The 18,857-nt window shown below is 45.3% G+C and overlaps 1 protein-coding gene and 1 long non-coding RNA gene across 2 annotated transcripts in view; one reads left to right on the top strand and one right to left on the bottom strand.

The window, feature by feature from the left end:
* The window catches only part of EXT1 (exostosin glycosyltransferase 1), a 284,225-nt gene that overhangs the window by 227,092 nt on the left and 38,276 nt on the right, over positions 1-18,857 (top strand). The window contains exon 2 of the mRNA XM_029063015.1: positions 18,511-18,604. Coding sequence (XP_028918848.1) covers positions 18,511-18,604 — 94 coding nt within the window. The remainder of the gene's footprint in view (positions 1-18,510; positions 18,605-18,857) is intronic.
* On the bottom strand, positions 38-10,825 carry LOC120638341. Its single transcript, XR_005659955.1, has 2 exons — positions 10,617-10,825; positions 38-167 (listed from the first exon to the last, which is right to left on the bottom strand). It is a non-coding gene; the product is annotated as an uncharacterized LOC120638341 (long non-coding RNA).

Genomic DNA, 18,857 nt, shown 5'->3' with positions numbered 1-18,857 from the left:
TGGGAATTGTAGGGTGTGTGGAGAAGGCAGGGCAGGGTTTTGCGATATATTAGCTTTATGTGACATACAAAAATGAGCCAACGCCTGCCGCCGGTCGCAGTTTGCAGATTTCTTGGTATCTTAAACTCTTATTCCCAGTCTTCTCTTTTGCTTCTCTGTAGTCTGACCTAGTGGAAAGAGCAGAGGCGTGGGAGTTAGGAGATCTGGGTTCTCGTCTTGACTTTGCCCTTCGTCTGCCGAGTGATTTGGGTAAAGTTGAAGGACAACTTCCTCTCTGCTATTCGAGGGGCAGCATGGCCTCGTGGAAAGAGCACAGTCCGGTTAGTCTGAGAACCCGAGTACTAATTCGGACTCTACCACTTTTCTGCTGTGTGACCTTCACTGAGTCACTTAACTTCTCTGGGCCTAAATTGTCCCTCATAAATAGTGAGGGTTTAATCCCCTTTTTTCCCCCCTCCTACTTAGACCGTGAGCCAGATGTGGGAGAGGGATTGTGTCTGATCTAATTATTTTGTTCGTATCTCAGTGCTTAGTACAGTGTTTGGCACTCAGAAAACATCTAACAAATGCCATGATTATTTAGATCTGGAGAGCTGCCCCTCCTGTGACAGGTCACCATTCTCACCACCTTCAAAGCCATCCTTGGATCACATCTCCTCCAAGAGGCCTTCCCCAACTACATTCTGCCCCAACTTCCCCAACACCATTTTCCTTACCTGCTTTTGTTTCTGTGTCACCTCTGCACTTGCATCTGTATTCAATCAATCAATGCTATTTTTTGAGCACTTTCTGTGTGCAGAACATTGTATTAAGTAATTGAGAGAGTAAGCACTGTCATCCCACCCTCAGTCCCACAGAATTTATACAGTATCCATATATCCTGCCTTTTTCTCACACTCTGTTTGTCCCTCTAGACTGTAAATTACAAGAAGCTATTCACTTCTCTGTGCCTCAGTTCCCTCATCTGTAAAATGGGGATTAAGACTGTGAGCCTCACGTGGAGCAATCTGATGAGCCTGTATCTACCCCAGCGCTTAGAACAGTGCTCTGCATATAGTAAGCGCTTAACAAATACCAACATTATTACTATTTAAGCTGCCACTCTTTTGAATTGCTCTCTTCCAGGGTTTACTACAGTGCTGCACACACAAGTGCTCAGTAAATATCATTGATTAACTGATTGGTTCATTGATTGAGACTGGCCCCAAATCTGACAAATCACAGTACTTTCCACATTCAGTGCCCTCTTAAAATCCCACTTCTTAGAATTGCGTCTTCCCCGATTAGTTCCCGGCGTCCCATGTCTTCAGTTAATGCCCAGCATCCCAAGTCTTCCCCGATTAGTTCTCAGCAGCCCAAGTTATACCACCCCCTCCCTGCCAGCCATCTCCAACACTTAGACCCATCCTAAGCTCTGTAGTTTAAATATTTATTCAGTTATATATACAATTACTTACTTTGATTACACTGTTTGTAAGTAAGTTCATGTTCCTCTCCCCCGTTGGACTGTAAGCTCCCTGTGGGTAGAGAACGTGCGTTGGCTGGTTCTACATTTCCCGAGTGCTTCATACACCCATCGGGAGCTCGAAAACTCCTATTCTGCTATTCTGTCCCCTTCTCAACCTTAGCCTTCTGGACAGTGAGTTCTTGAGGACTGCATGCCATTTATTTCCTTCTCTCTGTATCGATTGAGAGTCGATTAGTCTCCAAGACTATGAAAGGGGTTGATAGAGGAAAGAGCAGAATGCTGCTTCTTGGGACACCTTGAGAGTGTTCCGTTGATCTCCCAGTAGAGGGACGGGTATAAAGTACAGTTGTGTCAGGCCGGGCTCTTAAGCGATGCCTTCTAGGAAAATTACAATGTGCAAAAAGATTTGCAGTGATTTTTGCCATGTGGATGTGCCCCATCTACTGGGAGATTTAGATAATGCTTCTCTAGCTGAATGCCTTGTCAGTGTGATTCCCGAAAACCTTCCAGGCAGATTAACCCAAGTCAAGAAGGTCCCAGAGCGCCAGAGAACTGAACTCGCTTACCAATCCCAAATTCTAAAATCCTAGTTGGAGGGAGGACGATTAAAGCGTTCCGTAACTATCCTACTGCAACCCAGCACGGTCACCGAACTCCTCTAGCGTCAACGTAGTCACTGTCCCTCGAGCTCGTCTAATTCGCTGCCGACCCCTCGCCCGTGTCCTGCCTCGGGCCCGGAGGTCCCTCCCTTTCGTATGTGACAGATGATCACGCTCCCTTCCCTCAAAGCTTTATTAAAATCACATCACCTCCAAGAGGTTTTTTCCAACTAAGCCCCGGATTTCCCTTATTCCCTCTTTAGTTCTCAGCACCCCAAGTTGTATCATCCCCTGCCCCCCGACTCAGTCATCTCCAACACTTAGGCCCATCCTAAGCTGTGCAGTTTAAATATTTATTCAGTCATACATACAATCACTTTGATTACACTGTTTGTAAATAAGTTCGTATTCCTCTCCCCCGTTGGACTGTAAGCTCCCTGCGGGTAGAGAACGGCATTGGCTGGTTCTTTACTTCCCAAGTGTTTCATACAGTATGTTACTCCCACTGGGAGCTCAAAAACTCACCCTTCCATCACCCTTGCTCTTGGATTTGTGCCCTTTATTCACCCAACCCTCAGCCCCGTAGGACTTGTGAACATATCCGTAATTTGTTTAAATGTCTGCCTCCCACTCTAAACTGTGAGCTCCTTGTGGGTAGGAAATGGGTCCACCAACTCTTCTTGTTCCATTGTTCTCTCCCAAGCACTTAGTACAGTGCTTTGGACTTCACTGTTTGACGATTGGGCAGTTCGGACTGCAAGCCCGAAGTTATGGAAAAACTAAATTGCATCAGATCATCATCAGCTTCTTCTGCATAATGCCTTGATTTTAAGTGAGATTCACATATTTTAATACGTAAGTACTTATTCACTTTTGCGTCTTTCCATTCTCTTCCTGCAACCGGTTATATGTCCATTTTTCCTCCTAACTGTAAATGATTTCGTTAATACCTCCCTTGTTAGATTGTAGACTCCTTAAGGGCAGGGATCTCTTCTAAATAGGTTGCTCAAAAATGCTGTAGATTGACATAAAGCTTTTGACTACTAAGTTCAGTCTAAAAGTTGCTGTGTTTTGTCCGATGTTACCCACGGTTTTTCTTCTCTCATGAATCTTCCTGTGTGTAACGAAAGAATTGGGAATCTGAGAAGATCTCTAATCCCCCTTCTCATCTTCAGAAAATTCAACAGGACGTATTTGCATAGTAGGTTCAATAAATAATTTGGAGACAGTGGAATTTGTTGGTTTCTTTAGAATAACATAATTATTTTTGAATGACAAACTGGTCCCTTTGTAGATAAATGTTTTATGTCCCTGCTGCTCTGCCTGAATAACTTCTGTAAATAATGCATTAGCTCAGAAGCCAATTTAGCCCAGACCCACCCTGGAAGCCTAGGATAAACCTAGGAAGTGGATAACCAGGTCACAGTCCTCATATTAAGGTGCTCATGTGCTACAACTGCATTTGGGATGCAGATGGAGGAGTCCAAGCCTTCAGAGTGTGTGGGGGGGTTTTCAAGTGGTCCTGGGAAAGGAAATGGTAGAAGGTGGAAAGGAGAGGAGGAAGGGAAAAGAAAGAGCTGGGAATTGGCCTATCCTCCTGTTAGTTAGTATTCGTTAAGCACTTACTATGTGTCAACCACTATTCCAAACACTGGGGTAGATACAGATAATTAGGTTGGGCACAGTCCCTATCCCTTATGAGGCTCACTGTCTGATAAAGAGGGAGATCAGGTATTGAATCCCCATTTTACAGTTGAGGAAATGGAGGCACAGAGAAGTTAAGCGACTGGCCCAAGGTCACACAACCAGCAATTAGCAGAGTCAGGATTAGAACCCAGTTCCTCTAACTCTCACACACGTGTTCTTTCCAGTAGACCATGCTGCTTCTCAATAGTTATGCAGCTTCTATCCCCTCTAAAGTCAGTCACCTTGGAAAGGGAGCTGTCTCTTTGTCCTTTTTGCTTAGTGGAGTGAACTAGCGTACTTGTTCATTTTTCTGCAGTGCTTAGGTGTGTTTTGGAATGAGTCAGTGTTCTAAAGAAACACTGTGGCTGCATAGAATCAATCTGTCAATTAATCCTATTTTTTGAGTGCTTACTGTGTGAAGAGCATTGTGTACACTATGTACACCAAGCACTTGGATTAGTACACTATAACAGAGTTGGTAGACACGTTGGCTGCCCGTACCACGCTTAAAATATAGAGGGACAGACAGACATTAATATCTATAAATGAATTCTAGATATGTATGTAGCTCCTGTGGGGATGAGGGAGAGGTGAATAAAGGGTGCAGATCCAAGTGCCAGGGTGACACGGGAGGGAGTTGGGAAAAGAGGAAATGAAGACTTAGTCGGGGAAGGCCTCTTGGAGGAGATGCCTTTCCAATAAGACTTTCAAGGAGGGGAAGAACGATCGTCTGCCGGATAAGAAGAGGGAGGGTGTTTCAGGCCAGAGATAGGTCATGGGTAAGGGGTGGGCACTGAAATAGATGAGATTGAGGTATAGTGAGTAGGTTGGCAGTAGAGGAGTGAAGTGGCAGGCTGAGCTGAAGTAGGAAATCAGGGAAGTAAGGTAGGAGGAGATACGGTGATTGAGTGCCTTAAAGCTCATAATAATAATAATAATTCTGGTATTGGTGAAGCGCTTACTATGTGCCAGGCACTGTATTAATCACTGGGGTGGATACAAGCAAATTGGGCTGGACCCAGTCCCTGTCCCATATGGGGCTCACAGTCGTATTCCCCACTTTACAGGTGAAGTAACTGAGGCACAGAGAAGTGAAGTGACTTGCCCAAGGTCTCACAGCAGACAAGTGCTGGAGCCGGGAATAGAACCCATGACCTTCTGACTCCCAGGCCGGTGCTCTATCTACTTCTCCATGCTGTTTCTCATGGCAAGGGCTATCTGTTTGATGCAGAGGTGGATGGGCAACCACCGGAGATCCTTGAGGAGTAGAGAAACTAGACAATATCCTAATTGATTAACTAGGAAAGCTGAGGCAATACACATCCAATTTGCACTGCTAAAGGACCCAACAATACAATATCATGATTGTAAAGGTCAACGTAGAACAAGAGTAATAAAAACTTGCCCTGAAGCATTAGAAGGAACTCAGTACATGATAGTCATAATAATAATGATGATGATAGTAGTAATATTTATTAAGCACTATTTGCCAAGTTCTGGGGTGAACTCAGGATAATCAGATTGGGTGCGGTGCCCATACCTCACGGGGCTCACAATCTCTCTTATCCCCATGTTACAGATGAGGAAATGGAGACTCAGAAAGTTCAAGACACTTGCCCACAGGGTCACCCAGCAAAGCAGTGACAAAGCCAGTACTAGAACTCAGCACTCCCAGTTCTGTGGGTTTGATTTTTTGGGGTTTTTTTTCGTTTTTTCATTTTGGTAGACCATGCTGCCTCCCAGTCTGTCCTGAGTAGGCCCAGATGAATTTGAATGGACGGTTGTTTATTGAGCGCTTACTGAGTGCAGACCTCTGTATTAAGCCCTCTTAGTACACACTTTTCTCAAAGGGATTTAGAGAAACCAAAGTGGTCCCAGAAGAGCAACACAGGGGATTAAAGAGATGGAGCTCAAGCCCTATCAGAGAAGGTTGTGTAACCCGAGGAAGCCTAAGTTATTTGGCCCAGATAAGACCTAGTGTGTCAAGCATAGTGAGGATGAACCGTAAGTCTTCAAGCACACTGAGGGTTTCTGTATCTTAAACAGAAAACCCAGCTGGTCCTTGTCTACCTAGGCCTGATTCCAGGCAAGAGAAATTCCTCTGAAACTGAGGAAGAACATTTAGACAATCTCGGTAAGCAAATGCTGGAATAGATTACCGGGGGCGGTGGGAAAATGTCCACTCCCTTGTGTCTTTAAGGAAAGAACAGGAAGCCATATGTCCAGAACTCTGTTGTTATTTACCTGCCTGGACTCAGGGGGCCGCAAACAGATGGACCCCCAAGCAGATGGCCCCTCAAGCTCCCTTCCAGATCCCTGGTTCTGTGATCCTGTTTCTGAAACAACTCTGAAAACCCCACATCCAATCTCTACCTTCATCCCGGGGCAGACTGGGCTGACATTTCCTTGGTAATGTGATTTCTGGTGCCATTTCTAGTATTTTCTCATTGTGAGCATTTCTACCTACTAGATTGCCAAGCTCCTTGAGGCCGGGGATTGTGTCTACTAACAGGGCTCTGTTAGTACGCGCTCAACAAATACCACTGGTTGATTGTAGTTTCTCAGGATATTCCTTGGGCTTCCATCGTTTCTCCCACTGCCCCCTTCCACCACTCCCTGCCCGCCCCCAAAAAAACACAGGTTAGAGGAAGTCCATATGACCTTTATGGAGCCATAGGTGAGAGAGACTTCCAAGACCATGTAGACACTCTACTCAGTTTTTGTTTTGCAGGTCGGGGAGAGGATTAATACATGAGTCTACTTTCTACGAATTGCAAGTTTGCTTCTGTGGGCTGGACAATTCCTGTTTCTTTTGGCCTCTCCTCCTTCCACCCCTTTTCCTTCTTCGAAGCAAAAATCTTGCCAGCCTCTCTTTCCCATCACAAACCACCTCCTCATCCCTGCACAGGCACCACCTTTGATGTTTTACTGCTTCTTAGACATTTTCTGGCCTAGAGCATTCATCTGAAACAAGGAAGACTTTCTGGCCTGCCTTTTGTTTTCTTTTCTAACCAAGAGTCTTAAAGAGGAGGGTGTTGGGGGACTGATCTTCCTCACAGAATGTCCATCTCCCCGCCTCTAGACTGTGAGCTTATTGTGGGCAGGGAACAACACTGTTTATTGTTGTATTGTACTTTCCCAAGTGCTTAGTACAGTGTTCTGCAAACAGTAAGCGCTTAAAAATATGATTGAATGAATGAATGGTTGAATCTTAATTTTCCCGGACTTGGAGAAGCTTAAGTAGGGCCTGTCATCTTAAAATTAGAAGAAGTGGCAAATGGGTAAAAAAAAAAAAAACCTGTATCTCTGTTCCGCAAGCCCGGTTATGGATTTTCTTTTGTTCAGAGCCCTTAATCCAAACGAATGTTTTAAGAATGGAAATTTCACCATCCATCCTGGCCTCCTCAACTGCTGTTGGAGCCAGCGGGAAGTACTCCGCCAGTCCAAGGAAGCTCTGGATGTCTGGGATGGTTATTGGACCGAGGCCCAGGGTTGGCACTCCTCAGCAGAAAATTTATTGGTCAGGAACAGAGTCCCTAACCCGGCGCTGGATCCTTACTCCTAGTGAGAGGCACAGTTCTCTAGCTGGGCCTGCCAAAGAGAAGATGCCACTTTTTTCCAACTCATTCTTCTGTTGCATCTGTCGTTCTCTGCTTTTCTTCTACAGCTAAGCCGTATTTTTAGCGACATTCATGAAAGAGGACGAAAATGTCATTTTCCAGTATCATTTGTTGGGGCTAAAGAGGGTTTTTTTGGTTGTTCTTGTTTTTTCAGTGAGATGACTCATTTTAGGAGTGCGGTGTTTCACTCTTACAGGGGATTTAGTGCACTGATAATCCCTTCCACAGGAGTTGTCCAACTGCAGTTCACCTAGAAAGGGTTCTCGGACTCACGGGTTAATCCGTCAGTTGAAATGGGGTGACTTTTCCCAAAGGTGAGCAGACGAGCTGAAAGGGGGTAGTTACGAGCCTCTATTTCCTACTCTCTAATTAACCTCGGATGACCTTGGACCTCTCAGAAGACCTCTGGAGTCCCTCCAGTTCTCCATCTGTGCTATGGAGATGCTGGCTAAGGGCCACTTAGCCTCCTTGTCTGCTGAGTCTTAGAAATCAGTAGCAGTCTTTCGAGCGCTGCAAAGAAAAATAATCTGTAAAAGGCAAATGATCTCTGTGGAGCTACAATGAACGTGGCCAACTTGCTTCATGCTGTTCTGCCATGTTAGAATTGGAGTTGAATTCAGGAATGAAAGCCATGTGAGGTTTATACGTCACATTTTTTCAAAAAAGATCGTCTTGAGGGAGAGATTGCTCTCAAATGCTCTTTAAGACCCCCTCACATAGGCTATCTGATGCCGAACCGGGTCGAAAAAGCACCCGGTTTGGATTTTTGGCACCAGAATCCAATCAATCAGTGGCATTTAATCAGAGGTTGCTATGAGCAGAGCACTGTACTAGGTACTTGGGAGAGCAACGTACAACAGAGTGGGTAGAAACGTTCCCTGCCCACAATGAGCTTGCAGTCTAGGGAATCACTAGTGGATCGGGAAGGTCATCATCGTTATCAGCATTTATTGAGTGCCTTCTTTATGCAGAGTCTTGTATTAGACGCTTAGTGTTAGCAGAACACTTTACTGGGCACCTACGGTGCGCCTAGCAGAGGCCAGATGTGTGCAGAGAACTATCCTGGCTGCTTGGTATACTACATGAATGAAGGTAAAGAGGTGTTTGTTTCTCCCGTAATTATTTGCAAATGGCTTAGGTCTGCCGGTCTCCCACTTAGGATCACAAGTAACATGGGCTAGTGAAAAAAACATGGCCCTGAGAGTCAGAGGACCCGGGTCCTAATGTAGACTCTGTCACTTGCCTGCTGCATGACCTTGGGTAAGTCACTGAAATTCTCTGTGTCTCAGTTCTTTCATCTGTAAAATGGGAATTTCATACCTATTCTCCCTCCTATATAGACTGTGGACTTGACTATCTTGTACCTATCCCAGTGCTTGGTGCAGTACTTGGCCCATAGTAAGCACTTAACAGATGATACTATTATAATAATAATTATTATTATTACAAACTCCTTGAGGGCAAGGGCCTTGTCTCTTGCCCAGTTGTACTTTCCTAAACACTCATACCGTGCTCTGCACACTGTAGGCATTTAATAATGTTGGTATTTGTTAAGCACTTACTATGTGCAGAGCACTGTTCTAAGTGCTGGGGTAGATACAGGGTAATCAAGTTGTCCCACGTGAGGCTCACAGTTAATCCCCATTTTACCGATGAGGTAACTGAGGCCCAGAGAAGTTAAGTGACTTGCCCACAGTCACAAGGCTGACAAGTGGCAGATCTGGAATTCGAACCCATGACTTCTGACTCCTAAGCCCGGGCTCTTTCCTCTGGGCCATGCTGCTTCCCTACTATTGCTTGATTGATTAAAGACTGAGCCCCTGCCCTCAAGGTCCTTGCAGTCTTCTGTTCTGTTCTGTTTTAAGAGGTGGTTTCTGTTTCACGATGAACTAGACCGTCAGAACAACCAGAAAGGAAACCCAGAACTCCCGTTTGGACTCGGCCTAGCCAGGCCAGCCTTTGGTCGACTTGGGTCTACTGACCCCTCCACACCGATAATGAGTCTAGACTGGACCGGTGGCATCTGGGCCTTGGTAATGGAATGGGAAATTCACTGTAGCTCAGAGGACAAGGCAGCACTACCCAAACCACCTAGACTTTTAGACTGAAAGCTCGCTGTGGGCAGAGAACGGGTCTACCAACCCAACTTCGAGGCAGCTTGACCTAGTGGAAAGAACCCGGGCTTAAGAGTAAGAGTACCTGGGTTCTAATCCTGGCTCTGCCACATGCTTACTAGGTGACCTTGGATAAACGACTTTACTTCTCTGTGCCTCAGTAATCTCATCCGTAAAATGGGGTTTAAGACTGTGAACCCCATGTGGAACAGGGACTGTGTCTTGCCTGATTATCTTGTATCTCTCTCAGCGCTTAGAACAGTGGTTGGCACATAATAAGTGCTTAAGTACCATAATTATTATTAAGTTCCATAGTTATTATTATTGTTATTAGCACTGTTATATTGTCCTCTCACAAGCACATAGTTCTGCACAGAGTAAGTGTTCGGTAAATGCGATCGATTGATTGAAAACCCAGAGGAGTGTGATTTAGATTTGACTACCCTGACCTACTCCATAGCCACACTAAATAAAGTTAAAATGATACCGACATTGCCCAGGAATTTGGCTAAAGCATATTTAATCTGAAAGAAGATATTATGACATTAGCAGCTTCAGATTCAAATGAAGTTTTTTGTTGTTTTTTTAAAAAATCTACAGCATAGCATCCAACCCCATTGCCTCGACAGCCCTCTGAGGCTGGAAAAACATTTTTAAGTACTTGAGCAGAGTCTGAGAACTGTTGGAAAAAAAAAAATCACCCCTCCATTTGGAAAAAGTAGAACAGACTTTCTCGCCTTTATTTAAAAGTTCTTCAGTTAAGAAGGAGAGGAAGCCACTCGGAACATTTTTTCCCTCAAGGGAAGAGAAATGCTATCAGCATAGAGTCATTTGGAATCTCCACCAGTTGCAAAATATCCTTTCCTGTTTCTCTTTCTCTTGGTGGGTCATCCCCTCCAGCTAATTTCAATAATTGTGGCATTTGTTAATCATTTATTGTGTGTCAAACACTACTGGGCTATAAACATAATCAAATTAGACATCATCCCTGTGGAATGGAGGTCTCACAGTCTAGGAAGAGGGAAGGGGAGCAGGTATCTTAACTCCATTTTACAGGTGAGGAAACTGCGACTCGGAGAGGTAAGGTGACTTGCCCAAGGTCACACAGCAAGCCAGTCTCTTGACTTACTTCCAGTCCTATGCTTTCTCCATTAGGTCCCGCAGGCATCTCCCATCTCTCGTCCAAAAAAAAAGGTTCCCGGGGCTGCGGCGTGAGACCTTCAGCCGGTAAATAAATGTTCTGTAGCGAACATAGAATCTCTCGCTCTCTCCATCCACATATTTAACTTGGAGTTCAGACCCTGAAGTGATGGTTGGTTTCAGGAGTTTCTGTCCGGTAGAGGTGGGTGGAGCCCGTTCCGCTAACGGACATCTGATCTCTCTGGAGATTCCAGGACTCTGACATCAGCCTCTGCTCTTACACCTTGGCATGCTCTGGAAGCCTGAAGCAAGATAGCGTGGGTGACTGACTCAACGTTAATGAACCAGACTGAATGAAATACTAGAATGGTTGCCTTTCGGCAGTTGGCAAGAAAATCCTTTTTATGTTAGTTTCAAGGTTGTCAGATATCATTACAGCCAAGTATTAAAAATTTCAAAGAAAGGAGGCAGTGTGTTTGATTTATAGAATAATTATGTAGCTTGAGCTCTAACTTGGCTTTGGCAATGGGTTTGCAAGCACTTGAAAATTAAATCCATTTTTTATGGCACTGCGAGGTATTATCTCACAGCAAATGATAATTAAACACCTGTGAAATCAATTAGCCCTTTAAGCAGGGAAAAGAAGTTTTCCAATTATGTTTTCGCACCTCCAAAACTTTTTCTAATTCCAAAACCAACACTTGTGGAGAGGGACACAATCCGTCAGCCAGTTGCATATTAACTTTCCAGAGGGATCAACCCTAGCTTTTGCCTAGCCCTGATCCCAGCCAAGCAACTCCGGATAGCAATGTTCTTCCGAGCACGGTGCCTCAGTATGGTGGAAAACGATGCACACGGCAGGTGCTCAGTAAATCATAATAAATAATGATGGCATTTGTTAAGCGCTTACTATGTGCCAAACACTGCGCTGGGTAGATACAAGGTAATCAGGTTGTCCCACGTGGGCAGTGTGGGTAACGCAGAAGGGAGTGAGAGGAGAGGAAAGGAGGGCTTAGTCACGGTAGACCTCTTGCTCGATCTTTGGGGCTTGGGTTAAGGAAGCTCTTGGTTTGACACACAGCTTTTTGCTGTCCGGATCTCAGCAGAGCAAGTTACACTCACCCTGTCATCAGTGGTATTTATTGAGCTCTTAGTTCGTGCAGAGCACTGGACTAAAAATTCGGGAGAGTACGATACAACAGAGGTAGAAGACACGTTCCCTGCCCACAATGATCTTAAGGACTAGAAGGTGAGATGGATATTAATATAAAAAATAGTAAATACTTTCATCATCTGTTCGGCTCCAGTTGGCACTTGAAGGTTATAATAATAACTGGTATTTGTTAAGCACTTACTATGTGCCAAGCACTGTTCTGAGGGATGGGGTAGAGACAAGGTAATCAGGTTGGCCACAGTCCCTGCCTCACATGGGGCTCGCACTCTTAATCCCCATTTTACAGATTAGTTAACTGAGGTGCGGAGAAGTGATTTACCCAAGGTCACACAGCAGACATATGACCAAAGCAGAATTAGAACCCATGTCCTTGGGCTTTCAGGCCCATGCTCTATCCACTAGACTATGCTGCTTTCCCTATGTTTATATTAAAAACCATGAGAACTTAATGGAAATCACCTTTCCTGTGACAGACTCTCCCTTTGCGGGAGCTGGAATCTTCCATTAGAACCAGCTGCATTAAGAATCCATACATTGATGGGTTAATAGTCGAAACCCAGGCCGTGGACACCTAAGCTGCTAACTCTACCAGCCGTATTATATTGTTATATTGTACTCTCCCAAAGGCTTAGAACAGTGCTCTGCATATAGTAAGTGCCAAAGAAATACGATTGATTAATTGATTGATTGAACCCTATGGTGGGGGGTTTCATAACTGTTTGTGGCAGCAATTTAGCCAGTCCAGATGCTCCTGGAAAATACACTGCATTTCTAAAAGGTGAGAGCCACTGGGGGGGAAAAGAAAACTAGTGAATGGATTTGGGGAGAAAATGCAGTTGTTGCAGTTCAGCTCTTTCTAGGTATCAAGCACTGTACTAAGATAATCAGATTGGACATAGTCCCTGTCCCACATTGGGCTCACAGCCATGGGGGAGGGAAAATCGGTATTGAATCTCCATTTTACAGACTTGCCCAAGTTCACTCAGGAGGCAAGCGGTGTAGCTAGGATTAATTCACAAGTCCTCAGACCCATCGTCTTTCCACTGGGCCACACCACTTGATTTCCCTACAGGCTGGATTCCTATGGCCGCGACAGAAAGCCCCACTTGCAGCCTCCTCCTAGAGGTACATTTAGGGTGAAACTGCTTCTGTGTCACCCCCATTGCACATAAGCATCATTTACAGCTGCTCAAGTCCGGCTCGGCCCACGGTCCCAACTTCCGTCTGCCCGTTTCTCGTTTCGGTCACATTTTCCAGGGAAGAATGACGCCAGGATGGGCTCTTCGGACTGTGTGAAATTGATGGGATCTGGGTCCCTGTCCCCACGAGAAGGTCATTTTGAGGGCGCTCAGGAGACGGGACAGAGGAGAGTGGAAGGGGGCATGTCCGGGGCATATGTTTAGGCAGGAGTCAGTGATGGGGAAAGTTAGGAAGGAAAAATACTGACTTTGGTAATAATGAAAACACGCCGATGTTTCCCAGGATATCTTCTAATCGCGTAAGGGCAGTTAACAAAGGAAAGCGCTTAAGCTCTGACAAAGAATGTCCAGCATGTCTGCTTGGTCCCTGCCGGCGGCCTGTTCACCCCCCTGCCCCAGTGAAGAGAACGGGGGACTGGGAATTCCAAGCATCTGAGTAATGTGTGTGTTGATCAAGGCTGGCACGGCAAGAAAGGATTGTGTGGATGGAGACGGGAAGCGATAGCAGCATTCCTCTGCCCAGCGGTTCTCGTCCTGATAATTGCCCGCAAAGCATTCGGTGTTTACGCTCGTGTGATCGATGGGGGGGGTCGGATGTGTTTTCTCTGCCGAGGGGGGCAGGCGGGGGGAAGAGACGGTTTCAATTAAACTGTGAATGAATTAGAATTGATTACAAATGGGGCTATTTGTTGGTGCTGTCTAAACAGGCATTTGCTGCAAACGTGATGTACTAAATCATTGTGGAGAACAGCTCCCGGTGAGCTCCTAGTCAGATCTCGAGTTCTCCCTGGAAAAGGAAAACAAGGACGGAAAAGGGATATGTTTTCCCCTGGTTAGGATGAGCCATGCTGGGCCTAAACTATCATAGTCTTATCAGGAGATAGACCAGGTCCGTGGAGCAAGTGGCCCTTGGGGAACGGTGTGTGTCAGACTTGCCAAAGAGGTCAGAGCGGCTGAGGGGATGTCTATGGTCGCTGACGGACTGGAGTCCTTCAGAGTTCCAGTTCGGGTGATGGGGGGGGGTGTGTGTGTTAACGAGACAGATTTTGAAGAGTAGGCCATCTTGCTTCTGTCGTTTAATGCCTGTTGATTGACATTGTACTAGGCGTGGTACGGGATGTTCTGGGATTTCTTTAAATCCCATTAATTTTAGATGACTATGGAAGCAGCCTGACACATGGCATGGTCCTGAGGAAATTTCTTCCTACTCTTCTGTTCTTCCTTTTCACCTTATTCCTCTTCTGCCCTCTTCCTCCCTCCAGCCCTCCCTCCGCCCCTGCAGAGGATTCAGGATGGTCTGGTTCCAGGTTCCCTTTTATTTATTAAATTTGCTCCCGGGCATGAAGGGGTCTGGATGGAAGCGTCTGGACACACTAAGAAATAACTTCTCTCTCAAGGCCAACTGCTTGTGGTGGCCATTAATCAGTCACCTGCATGGTCGGGCACATCGGCTCAGAAGACCAGCACCCACCCTAGGCCGAAAGGGTTTCCTCCGAAAGGATTAGAGGCCTCGTCCTACCTTTGGATCGGCTGGAACCAAGCGACGCTTTTGTGCTTCTCAACCCCTCACCAAGTAGTGTTCTCATGCCCTGTTCTAGGGGTGTCCAAGGGGTCGTCTTTCTTGGTAATCGTTGCTTCGGGATCTGGGGGGATTTTTTTCCCCATCCAGTTCCCCATTCAACTTCTGAACTTGCTAATTAACATTTCCAGCAGTGCTTTATTGCTAACCAGAGGGGTTTCGTGTGTGGCAGATATACACCCCCTAAGCTCCCCTTCACTTGCCACCTACCATTTTGGAGTGCAGTGCGATACGGCAGTGTCTTCTCAAAAAAGCTCATCCCAGCATTAATAAATGTCAGTAGTGGATCATCATCATGAGGTCAGCAGGGAAATACGTCTTTGAAAACTGGAATTTCAGTGGGTCTTGAGAGTGAGAGCTTTTGAAGGACAGTTCCAGTGTGGATTTGGAGGAATCCAATAACCCACTGACCTCAGTTAATTATCGTATGTTTTAAGTGCTTACTTTTTTATGGTATTTGTTTAATGCGTATTATATGTAAAAATGTTCAAGTGCTGGGATTGATGCAGTACAATCAGGTCAGACATAATCCCTGTCCCAAAGGGGGCTCACAATTCATTCATTCAGTTGGATTTATTGAGGGCTTACTATGTGTAGAGCACTGAACTAAGCTCTTAGAAAATACAATTCAGCAACAGGGAGAAACAATCCCTGCCCACAGTGGGCTTACAGTCTAGAAGGACTCACAATCCAAGTAGAAAAAAGAATCCCCATTTTACAGTTAAGAAAACTGAGACTCTGAGAAATCAAGTGACTTGCCCAAGGTCACTCACAGCAGAAAAGCGGAGGAGTCGGGATTAGAATCCAGGTCCTCTGACTCCAAGGCTTGGGCTCTTTCCACTGGAATGATTAATTAAATGATTGGGAGTGGCACCCAAGTTTCCCACGTTGGTTCTTCCGAGCTACGCTAGCTGCTTTCAGAGTGTCAGCTGACCTCAAAGTACTAGCTCCCTGTCTAATATTGAGGAAGGATGTTCCTAAGGTTCTGCTGCCACCCGGTTCTGGGAGGAGATAAATTGTAAATACACCCTTAAGCAGAAGGCTGGACACAGGAACTCCCTTGAGCTCAAAAGGATCAAGGAAATACCCGACCCTGATTTTAGTGACCAGGTATTGGCATGCTCCATCGACAGATTATATTAAGAAACATCCGCTCAGGAGGATTACAAATAAATGAATTCCTAATCCCACAGCATTAAATAACATCTCATTGACATCAAAAGTGGGCAGTGCTAGTCCCCCCTAAACCAGCACTGTTTTGTACCTCCTGTTTTCTAACTCAAGAACTAAGATAGAGTTCATCAGAGAAGTGAGTGCCTTTGGAACTTGCTTACCTACCCGCGGGGTTCCAGGCAAAGTTGCCTATAACAAAATAACTTCAGAGCAAATCTCGTTCCCAAATACTCCCCATATCACCATGTTGGCTCTTTGGCAATCTGTGGGCTATTTTTCATTTATTCAGTTGTATTTCTTAAGCTCTTACTATGTGTAAAGCACTGTACTAAGCACTTGGGAGACTGCAATATAACAGCGAACAGACATATTCCTGCCCACATTGAGCTCAGTGTAGAGGGAGAGACAGACATTAATATAAATAAATAAATTACAGATATATACATAGGATGCAGATATATACAAAGATGTATTTCACTTTTGTGCTGGTTGTCAGTAGACCTGATTCCATGGATCAAAAGGGGAAGGTGGATTCTACCCAATGCCGATAAATAGCCTGGAAAGGTGGGTAGGGGGGTCTCAAGGAGCAGATAAGATGGAGGAAACCATTGAATTGTACTCTCCCGAGCACTAGTGCAGGGCTCTGCCCACAGTAAGCGCTCAATAAATACCATTGATTGATTGTGAATCCATTAAAAACAGAAGGGCCCTTGCTTGGGGAACATCCATCCATCTGTCATGAGGAGAGAAAAGGATGGCAAGAGTCATGACTTCCTTCTCACGAGGACACAGAGAGAAGAGAGTCGGTGGTTAGCGTACCTGGTCCATTCTGAGCATCACAATGCTAAGACCAGAATGGCGGCATCCCTACGTGTCGTTGAACACAAACAGTGCTCCGGTCCAAGGGGAGCCGCACACCCGCTCCTCTTCCTCTCAAGTGCTCACACTTGCCTCTCCTCCAGCTCCAGTTTCCTTATACGTTCTTGACTCTTTCGGTCATCTCTTCTGCTGTGTCGTATTGCTTCCATTAGTGTGCAGCTGTGGAGCTGCAGATAAGGATGCTTCATGGCAGGAACAGGGAAACGATGGTTTTTAATGGGCATCGTTCGCCAGCGCAGGTCCACCTACCTTCAACTAGAGTCTGGCCCTCTGTGTTGAGTGCTGAAGGAGCTTGGAAAGAGCCCTTGCATGAGAAAGGCCTGGAGATAAAGGAGGATTTACGATTTCTGGTTGCCAGCTTGCAAGAAATTTGTAGGGAAAACCTTGTGGGGAGGATCTCTCCTCAAAGAAGCCCATAGATGAGTGAGCAGAAGAGGGGTATGGGGAAAAGTACACTTGATTACACTTCATTTCTCCTAATAAACTGGCGTCTGGTTCCCTCTCTTCTGTGGGAAGCAAATCCCGAAACTGGTGTTTTTGGAGGTCGTTGTGATGCAGAAGGTTAATAATGGTGTTTTACCTTTTTAGCAAGCTAATGATGGGGATGTGGAGGCTTACTATTCTGTCCTCTCAGGGTGTCTATCTGGGGGCATTTAATACTCTTTACCATCAGACAATAAACTCTGACAGGTTTTGGACCACTCAACTTGTGAGAGAAGCTGGTATTAAAACTCCCTTCTTCCTCGTCGCCATACACTGTTCATCATCCGGGAAGAATCAAATTGAAATTGATGGTTGATGGTTGCTAGTTGTCTACTCACTTCAGGGTGAGGGAGAGAAACCATTACCACTGTGATTTCATGTTTTTTGTATTTAGCTAAGTACGATCCCTGTTAAAAAAATCTCTTCCACTTTGAAGTCTGTTTTGTAGTATAATTAATGCAGCCAGGGTTTTATTTTACTCTCAATGGAGATAGTCTTAATCCATTCACGGTGACCTTTTCTTGTGCAAATCAGCTATACATGCTTATTTAAGCAAATGGGGCCTGGCAAAAAAAAAAAAAATGCCCCCTTCCTAGTGCTGGGGTTTATAATTGAAAATTGGCTTACTCCCATAGGCTTAGTTTGTGTGAGAATATAAAAATAGACCTTGGCTTTAAAAATATAAATGCACCTACCAATATCACAAAAGGGGGGATAAATTCCAGTGCCTCCAGGCTATGATTAAATGAGACTATTAGTCAGAAAGTTTTGGTGGCAGAAATTACTGTCAAAGCAGCACCTGTCTCCAGAGCAGCTGAAGCTCTTGGGAAATGAAAGTTATTTAACACCTGAGTCCCAAGCCCTGGACCGGGGCAGTTTTCTAGGTTTACTAAAGTGGAAACTGCCTCATAACAAGTTTGAGACAGCTCTTTCTGTGTGGTGGCTTTGAAGCAATGGGTAAAAATGGAATGGCTACAATTGTATTTCTGGCCTTTAATTTTATGGCGTAAGAGGAGGCTGTCTGCTTATACTTCCTTGAAGAAAAAAAACAACTACTCCCTTTTTGGGTTGCTGTTTCTTCTTCCCTAGATTTACTTCCTCTCACTCCTCTGTAGTCTAACCAATTTTCCTGCCCCCTGAAATTTGCTCAAAAGAGGTTAAGAAATGCGAAGCCACGGTAAAGTTTTCCCGAGTGGACATGGAAGGCCCAGGATGACCTTTGCTGTCTGTGTGCTTCCAATCAACCAATCAGTGCTGTATTTGGAGCACTTACCATGTGCAGAGCACTGGACTGAGCACTTGGGGCGAGGGTACCGTAGAGTTAGCAGTCTCCTTATGGGTGGAACGGGCATTTATAAAGATGGCGGTGTTCTAAATGTCTATTTTTCTCTTATAGGTATGATTATCGGGAAATGCTGCACAATGCCACTTTCTGTCTGGTGCCCCGAGGCCGCAGGCTTGGATCCTTCAGGTTTTTGGAGGCCCTGCAGGTAAGGGCCTTTAATCAATCAGTAGTATTTATTGAGCACTTTCTCTGGGCAGATCAATGTACCAGGTGCTTAGGAGAGTACAGAGTTAGTAGATAGGATTCGTGCCCTCAAGAACCCACCAGGATGGGCGTAGGGGATTCAATCGGACTCTCAGTAGAGCCCCTGGGGAGGGGCAGTCTGGGGGGGAAGGAGAAGAGAGCTGTGGAAGTAGATTTCAGTAGCATTCAGAAATCTACTTTTGTCACAGCTCACC

This window comes from Ornithorhynchus anatinus, chromosome 4 (genome assembly GCF_004115215.2).
Source record: "Ornithorhynchus anatinus isolate Pmale09 chromosome 4, mOrnAna1.pri.v4, whole genome shotgun sequence".
NCBI lineage: Eukaryota > Metazoa > Chordata > Mammalia > Monotremata > Ornithorhynchidae > Ornithorhynchus > Ornithorhynchus anatinus.
Note: the sequence above shows the minus strand (reverse complement) of the source record. Positions and strands in the feature narration are given on the sequence as shown.